Source organism: Anomaloglossus baeobatrachus, chromosome 11 (assembly GCF_048569485.1).
Source record: "Anomaloglossus baeobatrachus isolate aAnoBae1 chromosome 11, aAnoBae1.hap1, whole genome shotgun sequence".
NCBI classification, from domain to species: domain Eukaryota; kingdom Metazoa; phylum Chordata; class Amphibia; order Anura; family Aromobatidae; genus Anomaloglossus; species Anomaloglossus baeobatrachus.
Window position 1 is genome coordinate 168,884,894 of NC_134363.1, and position 17,447 is coordinate 168,902,340.

At 46.5% G+C, this 17,447-nt stretch overlaps 2 protein-coding genes across 2 annotated transcripts in view; both read left to right on the top strand.

The window, feature by feature from the left end:
• Positions 1-6,165, top strand: part of RBM7 (RNA binding motif protein 7) — a 30,077-nt gene extending 23,912 nt beyond the window's left edge. Inside the window, exons 3-5 of the mRNA XM_075327755.1 lie at positions 445-541; positions 912-1,011; positions 3,090-6,165. Of these exons, the coding sequence (XP_075183870.1) occupies positions 445-541; positions 912-1,011; positions 3,090-3,395 (503 nt within the window). The 3' untranslated portion in view covers positions 3,396-6,165. The remainder of the gene's footprint in view (positions 1-444; positions 542-911; positions 1,012-3,089) is intronic.
• Positions 6,166-13,051: 6,886 nt separating this feature from the next.
• Positions 13,052-17,447, top strand: part of VPS11 (VPS11 core subunit of CORVET and HOPS complexes) — a 106,751-nt gene continuing 102,355 nt past the window's right edge. The window contains exon 1 of the mRNA XM_075328732.1: positions 13,052-13,239. Coding sequence (XP_075184847.1) covers positions 13,098-13,239 — 142 coding nt within the window. The 5' untranslated portion in view covers positions 13,052-13,097. The remainder of the gene's footprint in view (positions 13,240-17,447) is intronic.

Consider the following 17,447-nt stretch of genomic DNA (forward strand, 5'->3'; position numbering starts at 1 on the left):
GGGCGGGCGGCCCGGTAGAGGGATGGCCCGGTAGAGGGGCGGGTCGGGCGGGTGTTTGTTGATCCAGGACAGCACTTCAACGAAGCTTTTGCAGGTGACATCGGGAACAGCTGATCAGCGGAGGTGCTGGGTGTCGCACCACCAATCAATCATTGAAAAGCTATCCTAAGGATAAGCAATCAGTGTTAAAGTCCGGGACAAGCCCTTTAATCCCCCACATTACGGGCTGACCAAAAATGATACTCTTGTGGTGGTCTGCTCAACAAATGGAGCCATATCTGGCACTAAACGTCAAACTACACTCATGATTTAGCACCTTTTAATCTGACGGCACGTTATACCCCATCGCTTCTTCTCACTATGGATTGTGTGGTTGGTGGGGGGGGTCTGTTATAGTCTACATCTTCTATTACAATCTATTGTAACCTTTTCTTCTTTTTCTAGGAAGCAGTCACGCCTCTCAAGAAGCGACTAATGCAGCGTCCTCCCCGCAAGGGAGCAGCAGCTTTTCTGGAAATGCTCCGTCACCAAATGGCAACAGGTAGGTTGAAGCCTCCTGGATGTATTTTAGGAACTTGATGCTACCAGCAGGGATGTGTACTCCTCTAACGAATGGTGACCGACCCCCATAGACCTGTCATAACCCTGTTAGTAAATTTACTGAGACTGAAAGGGACAGCAGGAAGCACAAATCCGAGTCTGGTTACCATAATTGAAGCCGTGTGTTTTACTATATAAACATGCTTTAAAAATTTGACCGATCGTGATGCTCCTCGGATGTGTAGTCAAAGGCCGGCTTTTTAGATGAAACCCGGCTACGTTCCATTTCACTTGGCCGTTTGCTACAATTGCAGCACGTTTATTATTTAGATTTTTATATGTTCTCACTAATAATGTATTTCTTTTTGTAGATATGACTACAATTCCGACATGAGATATGACCACTCTCCTCCTGTTTCAAGCTACCAAAAACCCTACTCTTCTCCAGATGGTCTTCACAGACAAGCAATGGTGGGTGACTGCGTACAATCAGATTCATAATGTCCCCACTAAGGGCCCGATGACAAGACCTAAGAAGTGATGGGAGCGATAATAGTTCCTTCCTTATGGTTAACCATGGTTAAATAGTAATGTTAAAAGAGAGACATATAGATTATAATGTGCAAGGGAGATGGGAGGGGATGCTGATAGAGATGGGAACATTTTGGAACATTGCTTCACCTCATTGGTCCAGAGGGAGGCTAAAGAGGTTGTTCACTACTTTAAGGCTATGTGCCCACGGGACTATGTACCCGTGGATTTTGCCGCTGAAAACCTGTGGATTTATCAGGATTTTCTAGATAAGTCTGCAGGTTTTAGCAAGTACAGACACTCCCTATGTTATCCTATGGGACATGGGGAGTGTCTGTGTCCATGCTGCAGTAGGTGCAGCTGCGGAATATGATGCGGATGTCCCGCAACTGCATGTAACTGCATGTCAATTATTCCTGTGGAAATACCTGCGGAAGTCCTGCCTTTCCACTATGGTGATACAGGCCGGGACTTCCGCAGGTAAGTCGCATGAATGTCCGCAGATATTTCGCTGGAATCCCGCAGCAATGGATAGCTGCGGATTCCGGGGATCAGCTGCGGGAAACCTGCGGATATATCCACCGGTACATAGGCTATGTGCCCATGAGACTAACAGTGATTGCCTATCCTTAGTATAGGACATCAATGTCTGATCAGCCAGAGTCTGACACCAGCAGCCCTGCCGATCAGCTGTTTTTGGTGTTGACTGCGTCCAGAAATGTCGCGTTCCGGAGCTGCTCCGTCTTCAGATAGCGGAAACGGCTGGATACTTGCATCCACCTCCCGTGCAAATCCGTACTAGGCAGGTGTGCGGTACTTGGCCGTGGCTGCTATCAGAAAACGAGGCAGCTCTGGAACTAAGCATTTCCTGCTGCCACTACCAACCACGGCTGATAGGCGCGGGTGTCAGTTGTCAGACATTGATGACCTACCCTATGTGCCCACGGGCGCTCGTACCAGCGGATGTATCCGCAGGTACGAGCGCATGTTTCCCGCAGCTGCCCGCCGGCGTCCGCAGCTATTTTTAGCTGCTAGATTCCAGCGGAATAGCTGCGGGAAACATGCGGAGATTCATGCGGCTTACCTGCGGACGTCCCGGCCTCTTATCTCCATAGCGGAGGGCCGGGACATCTGCAGGTAATTCCGCATGAATAATTGACATGCAATTATACATGCGGATGCCTTTATCCGCAGCATGGTCGGCAGCCGCACTTTCCGCAGCGTGGACACAGCACTCCCCATGTCCCATAGGATAGCATGGGGAGTGACCTGTACATGCTAAAACCTGCGGATTTATCTGGAAAATCCAGAAAAATCCGCAGAAACAAGGTCCCGTGGGCACATAGCCTGAGAACAGGCCATCAATGTTAAAGTAGTGGAAAACCTCTTTAAAAAGGTGTCTGGGTGGCTCAGTTTCCAATGGCGTTACTGACCCGCACACTTGCTCAGATCTCCTGTGCCAGGGTCGGTAGACTGACAGATACCGGCCATTCACTTGTAATTGCAGTAGGGGCTGCCATGATAATAAAAGGCTGATCTGTGCAATGAAGATGCGTCATGACCAGGCCTCAATCTTCATAAAGAGATGTTTGCTACCATTTTTCTTAAGTCACTTTGTACATCACTACTGCTGGCTCCAGTCCTGGATATGGGAAGAAGGATTGGTAATGACATGAATCGTAGCCATGGCTGCTGCAGTCCTTCCATCCACCGGGAATCTCAGGATCTTGGGTGCAGCAGCTCCATTGTGCTAGACTTGGGTACAGCAGAATAGGCCGGATGAAGGGCCTAGTGCACATGCAGACCGGTCAGGAAGCATCTGTGCGTGAACAAACCATGTGCAATCCCCTGAACACTGGCCGGACTAGTGGCAATACATATAGGGACTCCTGCTGCAGGACTGACCGTGCCCATATCTAATGGCCACCAGACAGAAGCTCCATGCTGGGACAATGCACAATGCAAACCTAACCTCATGCAAATTCATTTTCTTAACCTTATTTGTTTCTGTTCTGCAGATGAATAACTATTTCAGACAAGGATCTTCTCATGGTTCCAGCACAGAGACAACGTCCCAATCCTCTCCGAGTTACCAAGCCTATTACGGGTCATATAATCAAAGTTCCTCCCACTCGGCACCGACACGACACGATTCCTCCTCCAGCCACCGAAAAATCCGGAGCCAATCCTCGCACCCTTACCACAGCGATGACCACCAAGGCAGCAGAGACACTTACTACCGGGGCGGCCAGGAGGAGCAGTACCACGAAGGCCGCAGCTCTCATCAGAGAAAGGATCCAAGATGGCGCCATTCTCGCTATTAAAGCGCTGTGTCCGTCTTATCATTAGGATCGAAAAGAAAATGCACTTGCGTTGAGTTTTTTGTTTTTTAATATACAAGGTTAAAGTGTGAACTATCGAGGGAAAATATTAGTGTTCTGTATATCTGATTTTTTTTTTAAGAAACATGGTGTTTTTAAATAATTTTATTCAACACAGCAAAAAAATATTGTATTTGTTAAAAAATAGAACAATAATCTATATTTCTGTGGCTTCTACGTGCAGCTACATATTGATTATACTCATTACTATCGTGTAAGATGGTGACTAGTGATGAGCCAGCACAGGAGGGCTCCTTACTTGAGTGGAGCAGGTCGGATGCTCTGACGGGCTCGACTCAAGTAACCAGTATAATAGAAGTCAATTATTGGGCAGTCCGGCGCTCTGCCCACATACAGCCAGCCATTAAGGTTATATGCCCACGGGACTATGTACCCGCAGATATATCCGCAGGTTTCTTGCAGCTGATCCCCGGAATCCACAGCTATCCATTGCTGCGAAATATCTGCGGACATTCATGCGACTTACCTGTGGAAGTCCTGCCCTCTGTCTCCATAGTGGAGAGGCGGGACTTCCGCAGATATTTCCACAGGAATAATTAACAAGCAGTTACATGCAGTTGCGGGACATCCGCAGCATATTCCGCAGCCGCACATACCGCAGCGTGGACACAGCACTCCCCAAACCCCATAGGATAATATGGGGAGTGCCTGGACTTGATAAAACCTGTGGATTTATCTAGAAAATCCAGATAAATCCGCAGGTTTTCTGCAGGAAAATCCGTGGGTAGTCCTGTGGGCACATAGCCTAACAGAGCTTTTCTAGGGAAGGGTGGGTGTTTTTTTGTTTTTTTTTTTTTGGGGGGGGGGGTCTTCTTAAACACATATACTCCAAAACTGTTTTTACCCCCAGTGAGAGCCACTTGGAGAACTCAAGCGGCTCGCACTGGGTCCCGGTTTCAGTCCTTCAGTGACTGGAGCATTCTGTGTCAGATCATGAACACATTCCAGCACCCCGATTCTCGATACGCCCACCCATCATTAATGGTGACATGACTAAACAGCAGCCATATTTTACATTCTGGCAATTCCTGCCCTGACTGTGGGTCTCCTGACTTGAACAGCCCCATACATATAAGATGCTGTTATTTTGGGTCTGTAGACAAGCGGTCCAAAATTGGAATTGTGGCCGTAACGCAGACTGTAAGGCTATGTGGCCACGGGACTATTTACCCACGGATATATCCGCAGGTACGTCGGCAGGTTTCCCGCAGCAGTGTCCGAGAATCCGCAGCTATCCATTGCTGTGGACTTTCGTGCGACTTACCTGCGGAAGTCCTGGCCTCTATCTCCATAGTGGAGAGGTGGGACATCCGCAGGTATTTCCGCAGGAATAATTGACATGCAGCTACATGCGGCAGCAGGACATCCGCAGCATGGACACAGCACTCCCCATGTCCCATAGGATAACATGGGGAGTGTCTACTCGCTAAAGCCTGCGGATTTATCTAGAAAATCCAGATAAATCCGCAGGTTTTCCACGACAAAATCCGTGGGCACATAGCCAAAAATGCACCCGATCTATAGTCCTGATAAATATTGGTAAATCACCAGTGCTTGACTTGACAGAGAAGTTTACATTTTCATTACTGTTCCGCCACTGGACTAAACGAGCAACAAACCGAACGGATTTTTTTTTTTTTTTTTTGTTCATAACGAGCTCTCGTTACCCAACTCATACTATAAAGCTGACTATGTAAAGGTGATGGCACATAACTCATCCTGAAAGCTGCAACCCTTCATGGTGCTGTGATGATAAACCCAGCATTACAGACATGGCTTCCACCATGCACCTACATTGGAAGGTTTTCTGCTCTAGGCAACTGATGGCTGTTTGATGGGTCTGTGAATTCCCTGCTGGGATCCTCAATGAGTTCCAGTACTGGGGGATCTGAATGGAGTCGCAGGACGTGCATGCACCTAGCTGCTCCATTCAGAGTTTGCGGTGCTCTGGAGTAGCCATGTGATGGATTTGGCTGGCTTCCTTAATAGCGTACGTAACCTGCCACTCCATTCAGCTGCAAGAGAACGCAGAACACAAATGCCTGACAAGACCCTCGCACATCTAACCGTTATCACCCCATCCATTTGCTTTGAGTGAAATGTCTCTTTTAAAAGCATATATAGTTCAGGGACAGATGCACAATCTGAGAATCCATGCTTGTTAAAGCACCACTCCTATGTTTTTGTTTTTTCTTGCAGCGCAAGAGTGGTGCTTCAAATCTAAGTCCCATATCTAATGCTCACCTTCCTGCGGCTTCGTCTATCTCCTGTGATTCGTGACCTGCTGGCTCTTTCAGTGTTTCATAGTGTGCCGGAGGTCACAGCTCAGTACAAGTCTATGAGAGCCTTGTTCTGGCGCTCATAGACTTGTATTAAGCATTTCTGTCGTAACTTATTTCCTACCAGACAGAAGTTGCGGTCCTAAGATGGTACCACGGAATCATAGTGGAGCTACAAAAGGGTGAAAACAACAGGATGAGTAGAATAACGAAGAGACAGGGACATAGATTAGAAGCATCAGTCCAGCGCTGAGGAAAAAAAACAGCTTTCCTTTTAAGTGTATATTAAAATGCCACTTATTTCCCATCCATACACCTGAATGGAGCCTGCGGAAATCCAAACCTTCTGAACAATCTGCCTCATGTGAATATGGGAATTAATGCCCTATTGGGTCCATTTTTTTTATTAAAAAAAAAAATATATATTACAAAAATAATTGTATTATATAATTATATATAATAAAAAAATGTAATATATATTTTATTAGATTTTTTTATTATATATAATTTATGTAATATAATACAAAATATTATTTATATAATAAATTATATATGAAAATAGTATTATATAATACTAAAAATTATATATATATTATATAGTATAATACAAAATATATATATATATATATATATATATATATATATATATATATATATATAATATAATTTGTATTATACTATAAAATATTTATGATTTGTTATAAAATTACAAAATATATTATATAACACAAATTATAAATATTATATAGTATAATACAAAATATTTATTTTTAGTTTATATATATAAATATTTTGTATTATACTATACAATATATAATATAGTATTATATAATAAATATTTATATAATTTTATTATATAAATTTGTATTATATTGTAGAATACAAAATATAGTTAGAGCTATATCTATATATAATTTTGTATTATATAAATTATATATGATAAAAAATATAATTACATTTTTTTATTATATATAATTATATAATACAATTTTTGTAATATATATTTTGTATTATATAGTATAATATACTTTATAGTATAATACAAATTATATATATTATATATATAATATATATATATAATTTGTATTATACTATAAAATATATTATACTATATAATACAAAATATATATTACAAAAATTGTATTATATAATTATATATAATAAAAAAATGTAATTTTTTTTATTATATATATATATATATATATATATATATATATATTATACAAAATTATATATAGATATAGCTCAACTATATATAATAAATATTTTGTATTATACATTTTTTTTTTTTTTTTTTTTAACAAAGCACAATACGCTATAAACCCTCTTCTATCTTTTATCATGTAAGTATTAATGTCATATAGAAATTTGCTTGTAGTTCATGTCCTATCTATAGTATAAAATATTTTTGGGTGCAGTTTCTCAGGTTTGGTTTTTCTTTTAATTTATCCAAGTTGTAACCTGACAAAGTGTAAAGTCGTTCCTGTCAAGTAACATCTGCAAAGTTTTTAAAAACCCCAAACATTGTGCAGGATAGATTCCCTGAGATCTCCTCGGTGCACGTTCACACTGGTCGGGTTCACGGCGGATTATCCAGTTGTAGCAATGTGGATTACTTGTGCTATAATCTCAGATAAAAGCTGCAGTAGACGTGGATTGATGTCTGCGGCTTTTCTTCGCTGATGTTTCTTCTCACTTTTACTCTTTGCTTTTAGTTTTTCTTTTGTTAATGCAGTAAATCTGCGGCAGAAATCCCACCGAATAGACGTCCCCCGTGCCCACGTCATAAAGATCCGCAGTATTTCTAGACTATTCCGTGTTGTACCGCACAGTATAGTGCATCCGAGCAGCCACTTTGTTGTATCATGTACCGGTGCCCACAATCAGCCAGCATTTACTACAAAGTATTTTACTTGGTGTAAAAAGTCAATCCGTGCTCGTCAATATTGGTGTAATATTGGACCATGTTCTGTACAGAGTGGAATAAATCTATTTCTATTGACTTGTATCTTGGCCTCCAGTTTTTTTTTTTTATATTTAATTTTCATGTTTTGTGCCTCCTACACTTGTAAGCGCAGCTGCTTCTTATGTACCTCTTTGTTTTGACAGTTATCACAGACCACATCACAGTTTAATAGAACTTTGATATGGTCATAAATCAGCAGAGAGGAGGACAGAAAAGAAAACTGGTACTCGTAACTAGTGATGAGCGGGCACTACCATGCTCGGGTGCTCAGTACTGGTAACTAGTGATGAGCGGGCACTACCATGCTTGGGTGCTCAGTACTGGTAACTAGTGATGAGCGGGCACTACCATGCTCGGGTGCTCGATACTGGTAACTAGTGATGAGCGGGCACTACCATGCTCGGGTGCTCAGTACTCGTAACTAGTGATGAGTGGGCACTACCATGCTCTGGTGCTCAGTACTGGTAACTAGTGATGAGCGAGCACTACCATGCTCGGTACTGGTAACTAGTCATGAGCGGGCACTACCATGCTCGGGTGCTCAGTACTGGTAACTAGTGATGAGCGGGCACTACCATGCTCAGGTGCTCAGTACTGGTAACTAGTGATGAGCGGGCACTACCATGCTCAGGTGCTCAGTACTGGTAACTAGTGATGAACGGGCACTACCATGCTCGGGTGCTCTGTACTGGTAACTAGTGATGAGCGGGCACTACCATGCTCGGGTGCTCTGTACTGGTAACTAGTGATGAGCGGGCACTACCATGCTCGGGTGCTCGGTACTGGTAACTAGTCATGAGCGGGCACTACCATGCTCTGGTGCTCAGTACTGGTAACTAGTGATGAGCGGGCACTACCATGCTCGGGTGCTCGATACTGGTAACTAGTGATGAGCGGGCACTACCATGCTCGGGTGCTCAGTACTCGTAACTAGTGATGAGTGGGCACTACCATGCTCTGGTGCTCAGTACTGGTAACTAGTGATGAGCGAGCACTACCATGCTCGGTACTGGTAACTAGTCATGAGCGGGCACTACCATGCTCGGGTGCTCAGTACTGGTAACTAGTGATGAGCGGGCACTACCATGCTCTGGTGCTCAGTACTGGTAACTAGTGATGAGCGGGCACTACCATGCTCGGGTGCTCAGTACTGGTAACTAGTGATGAGCGGCCACTACCATGCGCAGGTGCTCAGTACTGGTAACTAGTGATGAGCGAGCACTACCATGCTCGGGTGCTCAGTACTCGTAACTAGTGATGAGTGGGCACCACCATGCTCGGGTGCTCAGTACTGGTAACTAGTGATGAGCGGACACTACCATGCTCGGTACTGGTAACTAGTCATGAGCGGGCACTACCATGCTCTGGTGCTCAGTACTGGTAACTAGTGATGAGCGGGCACTACCATGCTCTGGTGCTCAGTACTGGTAACTAGTGATGAGCGGGCACTACCATGCTCAGGTGCTCAGTACTGGTAACTAGTGATGAGCGAGCACTACCATGCTCGGGTGCTCGGTACTGGTAACTAGTCATGAGCGGGCACTACCATGCTCGGGTGCTCGGTACTGGTAACTAGTCATGAGCGGGCACTACCATGCTCGGGTGCTCGGTACTGGTAACTAGTGATGAGCGGGCACTACCATGCTCGGGTGCTCAGTACTGGTAACTAGTGATGAGCGGGCACTACCATGCTCACGTGCTCAGTACTGGTATCTAGTGATGAGCGGGCACTACCATGCTCAGGTGCTCAGTACTCGTAACTAGTGATGAGCGAGCACTACCATGCTCAGGTGCTCAGTACTGGTATCTAGTGATGAGCGGGCACTACCATGCTCAGGTGCTCAGTACTCGTAACTAGTGATGAGCGAGCACTACAATGATCTGGTGCTTAGTACTCGTAACTAGTGATGAGCGGTTACTACCATGCTCCAATGCTCTGTTAGCTTACCTAGTGATGAGCACGCACCACCATGCTCGGGTGCTCAGTACTGGTAACTAGTGATGAGCGAGCACTACCATGCTCGGGTGCTCAGTACTCGTAACTAGTGATGAGTGGGCACCACCATGCTCGGCTGCTCAGTACTGGTAACTAGTGATGAGCGGACACTACCATGCTCGGTACTGGTAACTAGTCATGAGCGGGCACTACCATGCTCTGGTGCTCAGTACTGGTAACTAGTGATGAGCGGGCACTACCATGCTCGGGTGCTCAGTACTGGTAACTAGTGATGAGCGAGCACTACCATGCTCGGGTGCTCAGTACTCGTAACTAGTGATGAGTGGGCACCACCATGCTCGGGTGCTCAGTACTGGTACCTAGTGATGAGCGGGCACTACCATGCTCAGGTGCTCAGTACTGGTAACTAGTGATGAGCGGGCACTACCATGCTCGGGTGCTCAGTACTGGTAACTAGTGATGAGCGGGCACTACCATGCTCGGGTGCTCAGTACTGGTAACTAGTGATGAGCGGGCACTACCATGCTCGGGTGCTCAGTACTGGTAACTAGTGATGAGCGGGCACTACCATGCTCGGGTGCTCGGTACTGGTAACTAGTCATGAGCGGGCACTACCATGCTCGGGTGCTCAGTACTGGTAACTAGTGATGAGCGGGCACTACCATGCTCGGGTGCTCAGTACTGGTAACTAGTGATGAGCGGGCACTACCATGCTCGGGTGCTCAGTACTGGTAACTAGTGATGAGCGGGCACTACCATGCTCACGTGCTCAGTACTGGTAACTAGTGATGCGGGCACTACCATGCTCAGGTGCTCAGTACTCGTAACTAGTGATGAGCGAGCACTACCATGCTCCAATGCTCTGTTAGCTTACCTAGTGATGAGCGGGCACTACCATGCTCGGGTGCTCGGTACTGGTAACTAGTCATGAGCGGGCACTACCATGCTCGGGTGCTCGGTACTGGTAACTAGTCATGAGCGGGCACTACCATGCTCGGGTTCTCAGTACTGGTAACTAGTGATGAGCGGGCACTACCATGCTCGGGTGCTCAGTACTGGTAACTAGTGATGAGCGGGCACTACCATGCTCGGGTGCTCAGTACTGGTAACTAGTGATGAGCGGGCACGACCATGCTCACGTGCTCAGTACTGGTAACTAGTGATGCGGGCACTACCATGCTCAGGTGCTCAGTACTCGTAACTAGTGATGAGTGGGCACCACCATGCTCGGGTGCTCGGTACTGGTAACTAGTCATGAGCGGGCACTACCATGCTCGGGTGCTCAGTACTCGTAACTAGTCATGAGCGGGCACTACCATGCTCGGGTGCTCGGTACTGGTAACTAGTCATGAGCGGGCACTACCATGCTCGGGTGCTCAGTACTGGTAACTAGTGATGAGCGGGCACTACCATGCTCACGTGCTCAGTACTGGTAACTAGTGATGCGGGCACTACCATGCTCAGGTGCTCAGTACTCGTAACTAGTGATGAGCGGGCACTACCATGCTCAGGTGCTCAGTACTCGTAACTAGTGATGAGCGGGCACTACCATGCTCCAATGCTCTGTTAGCTTACCTAGTGATGAGCACGCACCACCATGCTCGGGTGCTCAGTACTGGTAACTAGTGATGAGCGAGCACTACCATGCTCGGGTGCTCAGTACTCGTAACTAGTGATGAGTGGGCACCACCATGCTCGGCTGCTCAGTACTGGTAACTAGTGATGAGCGGACACTACCATGCTCAGTACTGGTAACTAGTGATGAGCGAGCACTACCATGCTCGGGTGCTCAGTACTCGTAACTAGTGATGAGTGGGCACCACCATGCTCGGGTGCTCAGTACTGGTACCTAGTGATGAGCGGGCACTACCATGCTCAGGTGCTCAGTACTGGTAACTAGTGATGAGCGGGCACTACCATGCTCGGGTGCTCAGTACTGGTAACTAGTGATGAGCGGGCACTACCATGCTCGGGTGCTCAGTACTGGTAACTAGTGATGAGCGGGCACTACCATGCTCAGGTGCTCAGTACTGGTAACTAGTGATGAGCGGGCACTACCATGCTCGGGTGCTCAGTACTCGTAACTAGTGATGAGCGGGCACCCAAGCATGATAGTGCCCGCTCATCACTAGTTACGAGTACTGAGCACCTGAGCATGGTAGTGTCCGCTCATCACTAGTTACGAGTACTGAGTACCCGAGCATGGTAGTGTCCGCTCATCACTAGTTACCAGTACTGAGCACCCGAGCATGGTAGTGCCCGCTCATCACTAGTTACGAGTACTGAGCACCCGAGCATGGTAGTGCCCGCTCATCACTAGTTACGAGTACTGAGCACCCGAGCATGGTAGTGCCCGCTCATCACTAGTTACGAGTACTGAGCACCCGAGCATGGTAGTGTCCGCTCATCACTAGTTACCAGTACTGAGCACCCGAGCATGGTAGTGCCCTCTCATCACTAGTTACCAGTACTGAGCACCCGAGCATGGTAGTGTCCGCTCATCACTAGTTACCAGTACTGAGCACCCGAGCATGGTAGTGCCCGCTCATCACTAGTTACCAGTACTGAGCACCCGAGCATGGTAGTGCCCGCTCATCACTAGTTACCAGTACTGAGCACCCGAGCATGGTAGTGCCCGCTCATCACTAGTTACCAGTACTGAGCACCCGAGCATGGTAGTGCCCGCTCATCACTAGTTACCAGTACTGAGCACCCGAGCATGGTAGTGTCCACTCATCACTAGTTCTTGCCTAATATGCCTAATATTTATAGAGGTGATAGGGGCCTGTTAGGTGCCATGGTCACTATTCATCACGGCATCTAAAGCCACAGTGCACACTTCTGAGCATTTGTCAAGGATATTTTGCCTTTATGTTTAAAAGCCAAAATCATGAGTGGGTGAAAAATGTAGAAATGGTCACGTGTCTGTATTATACATATATAAACGCTGATCTGTGTGGTCAGACTCTCTTGTGGCTGCAGGTATCAGCGTATCTCCTGTGTAAAACAGCAGGGTTGGGGTATGGAGCAGGTGCAGAACAGATCCCGCTCCATACCAATCCTCCTCTCTTCAGTGCCTATTCTTGTTTTATACACCGTTGTAAGGAGCCTATGAGTGACATTCCTTTGTACATCCATCAGTATTTGTCAAAAGGGGCCATAAATGTGCTCATAGCCTCAGAGAGAACCTCCCTGCAGTATTATAAGCCAGAATTCTGGCAAAACTAAGAATCATCGATCATACGTAAGTTCAGTGCACCCTAAAAAAACAATCAACATTTGGGCATATTGCCCAGAGTAAAGATGGCGGTGGCGTTACCCGGAAGTGGCAGTAGGTCTGACGCGCTCAGGACATCTCATCCTGTCACGTGGTGTTTCTCAATGTCATGTGACCCGGTTGGACGGAAAACGAAAACGGAGCGATGGCGGCGTATCTGCAGTGGCGGAGATTCGCGTTCTTTGAGAAAGAGCCGGTCCGGCTGACGGGGGAGGGCGGGAAACCGCTGACACTGCCCCCGGGGCTGGCGGTGTGCGACTCCGGCCGCGGCAGCCTGCTGTTCGGGGGTATCCTTGCCTGTGTCCGGAGCTGTGAGGCGGCGGATTACTGCTCCCAGCGTGCACTGCTCGGCTCGGGCCTGCTGGGGGTTGTAGTGTCTGCCCCGCGGGTCCTCTTCTTCCAGGAGCCGTCACTTACTCTTCATCCCTCCTTGGGCTGTTATTTGGGGAGTTGACTTCTGGTTTTCAATGTCGCCTTTATTTTACCACTTAAGGAGCTGAAAAATTGTGAAAAAAAATGATGAATGGGTTAAAAAAAACTAAATGCCACCATTGTTTTTTGTTGTTCCAGCACTAATAGTGCTGTAGGAATGAGCCGGTGACGCGATTCTCCAGCTCGGTGCGAGGGCCACGCCAAATCAGTGCCAGGGTTTTATTAGTTAAACACATTCAGAAACTTTCATATACTTTGTGATCTTTTTTGGTTCTATGGTAACGAATGTTACATCACGTGAAAACCTTGTGTGTCTAATATATGTTTTCAAAATGTTGTGTTTGTTGCTTATGGCAACAGTGCTCTACGCACGCGGGAAAACACAATGGTGGAGTCTAATGCGATATTCACAGCAACTGAGAGCAGAGGATGATAAAAATCTTGTTTCTGCAAGGAAAGTCCGCAAAGGATATTCATGGTGACATGTCGCAGACATTGGGGGATCAATGCCCTTCATATTCCACAGATAAGAACTGGGTTGCCAAATTTAAATCGGGCCACTTAAGCCCCAATGATGAGGAACGTCCTGGACGCCCGAGAGTGGTTGTAGTTCCGGAGAGCGTCGATGCTGTGCACAACCTCATACTGGAGAATCCACGAATTTCAGCTAAACCAATAGCAGCCATTATGGGGATTACCCGGGAATGTGTTTGTGTCATTATCCATGAACATTTGGACACGAGGAAGCTTCTGCAAAGTGGGTCCCCAAATGTCTGACAACAGATCAGAGAAGCAGAGAGTGACAACTTCCCGGTCCATTTGTCAGCGTTTCCGGACTGATAAGAACTTCCTGGATCGACTGGTCACTATGGATGAGACCTGGATTTATTTGTATAACACTGAAAACAAGGAGCAGTCAAAAGAGTCGAGGCACAGTGGTTCTCCTCGTCCAAAGGATGCAAAAATCAGCCACTACGGTGATGGCGTCTGTGTTCTGGGAAAAGGAGGGCGTGCTGCTAGTGGACTACCTTCAAAAGGGTTCCAAAATCAATGCAAGGTAGTACACTGAACTTTTGGACCAATTGAAGGCAGCTCTGAAGGCCAAAAGATGTAAGCTGTCCAAAGGAATCTTGTTCCCACAAGACAACGCCTCCGCTCACACTGCGCAAGCGACCACGGCAAAACTGGCAGAGCTGGGCTTCCAGCTGATTGACCACCCACCTTATTCACCAGATCTAGCTCCCTCCGACTATCATCTGTTTCCAAACCTGAAGAAACACCTCAAGGTACCAAATTTCACACCATTTCTGATGCCATGGCTGCTACGGAGGCCTGGTTTGAAGCATAACCGAAATCCTTCTATTTGCTAGGCTTACAGAACCTGGAATACCGATGTAAGAAGTGAGTTGTCATCAGTGGAGAGTATGTGGGAGAAATGGAAAGCTTTATCATCCTATCTCGTTTCTGTGTGGGTAAACCCAAAGACTTATCAGCAGTCCCTCGTGTGTGTGTGTGTGTGTGTATATATATATATATATATATATATATATATATATATATATATATATATATATATATATATATATATATATATATATATATAGTAATGTAAAAAAGTCGGCGATCTTTCTCCATCTAGTAAGCCACATCTGAAATAGTTTCCTGTGAGCCGAGCTGCAGGTATTTATTTTGTACTGTTTGAGGGTGTGGGTGAGGTTTTGTTGCATTGTTTTGGGGGGAGGGGAAGTGGCATAAAACCCCCAAAAATGGTAATTCTGGGATTTCTATTTCTTTTCTCTTTACAGCAGTTATATGGTTAAATAATTGTGGATATATAAATATGTCTGTGTGTGTATGTATACAATGATCACCACCATCTTGGTACACCTGCAAAGCTCAGCGCGGGGCCTAGAGATGGTTATTTTATATATATATATATATATATATATATATATATATATATATATATATATATATATATATATATATATATATATATATATATATATATATATATAATATTATTATTACAGAAATAATTCAGCATATACCATAGTACAAGTGAGTAAATCATTGCATGTTCATGTCCATAAAAACAAACAAACATGTATTTTTTGTTTTATAAGACGCACAGGATTATAAGATACACCCCAAATTTAGCAGTAAAAAAAATTGGGTCCTTCTTGTACTCTGGTGGTGTCTTACCGAAGGGGGGGTGGAGTGGGGTCACAGGAGGCAGGGGCAGTGCATGAGTAGGGTGATGCTGCAGGCGCTGCGGTGGGAGCTGTGCTGGCTGTGTGGAGCAGGGCTGTACAGCGGGTGTCACAGATGATCTGTCGGCGGTGCGGGCTTCAAAGACATTGCGCCCAGAGTCAGTGTGTGCGCAGTTTGAGCTCTCTGCTCAATGACAAGTCGAGATCTCATCTGTGCACGCACCACCTCCCGGCGCCATTTTCCTTAAGTCCACTGCTGGGAGATCAATGGGCCAGAGGCGGCGCGTGCACAGATGAGATCTTGAGCCGACAGCTCCATCTGTGCACGCACCGACTACTGGTGCTTTTATTTGAAGCCCACACCACCGACAGAGCATCTGGGACACCTGCGCACCGCGCTGCTCCACGCAGCCAGCACAGCCCCCATTCTCCACCTCTGGGTAAGCTACATTCGGATTATAACACGCACCTCCCATTTTCCTATAAATAAAAATCTTTTGGAAGGAAAGTGTCTTATAATCCCGAAAATTGTGTGTGTGTGTGTGTATATATAATATATATATATATATATATAATGTGTACATTGTGTGTGTGTGTATGTACATATATATATATATATATATATATATATATATAATATATATAATCCGTATGCACTGTGTGTGTGTGTATATATATATATATACACACACACACACACACACAGTATATACAGATACATATATATACAATGTGTATATATTTATTTCTTTGTCGCTCCATTGGGAGACCCAGACAATTGGGTGTATAGCTTCTGCCTCCGGAGGCCACACAAAGCATTACACTAAAAGTGTAAAGCCCCTCCCCTTCTGCCTATACACTCCCCGTGCTCACGGGCTCCTCAGTTTTCTTGCTTTGTGCGAAGGAGGCAGACATCCACGCATAGCTCCACTGCTTGGTCAGCAGCAGCTGCTGACTAGGTCGGATGGAAGAAAAGAGGGCCCATAACAGGGCCCCCAGCATGCTCCCTTCTCACCCCACTCTTGTCGGCGGTGTTGTTAAGGTTGAGGTGCCCATTGCGGGTACACAGGCAGGAGCCACATGCTGTTTTCCTTCCCTATCCCTTAATGGGCTCTGGGTGAAGTGGGATCCGGATCGGTCTCCAGGCACTGGGACCGTGCTCCCTCCGCAGCCCCTGGGAATCTGCAGGATAGGAGCTGGATATCGTCAGGGACAAAGCCCTGCTACTATGAGGTACTCTGTCTCCGTGGGGACCGCGCATGGAGCGCTGGTCCCATACACATTACAGCACTGCTGGGTGTGTTAGTGCGCCGGGCATGGAGCGCTTGTGCCAGACACTTTCCAGCACTGCTGGGTGTGTTAGTGCGCCGGACATGGAGTGCTTGTGCCAGACACTTCCAGCTCTGCTGGGTGTGTTAGTGCGCCGGACATGAAACTTTAGTGCCATACACTTTCCAGCACTGCTGGAGGTGTTAGTGCGCCGGGGGACTACGCGCGGCCGCGCTTATTGCCGGCCGCGCTTATAACTTTAGTCCCCGGCTTCTGCGGCCTAGTGTCGTTCTTCCCGGCCACAGGCCTGCCAGTCAGGGAAGGGGCGGGACGCTGCACGGATCGTCAGCAGAGGGCTGGAGCATACATTCGTATCCTCCTCCCTCCTCACTCAGTACAGTGGGGCGCTGGATTCCCGCACTTTTCTTGGGCACGCCCACGGTCTCCTTCTCCTCACAGAACGCCGGCAGCCATTCCTGTCAGCGATTCAGACGCTGAGGAGGAGAGGCAACACAGGGAGACCCAGGCAGGGAATCTGGCGACCACACAACCGCTCTGAGCGGTCGGTAAGCAGCACCTGT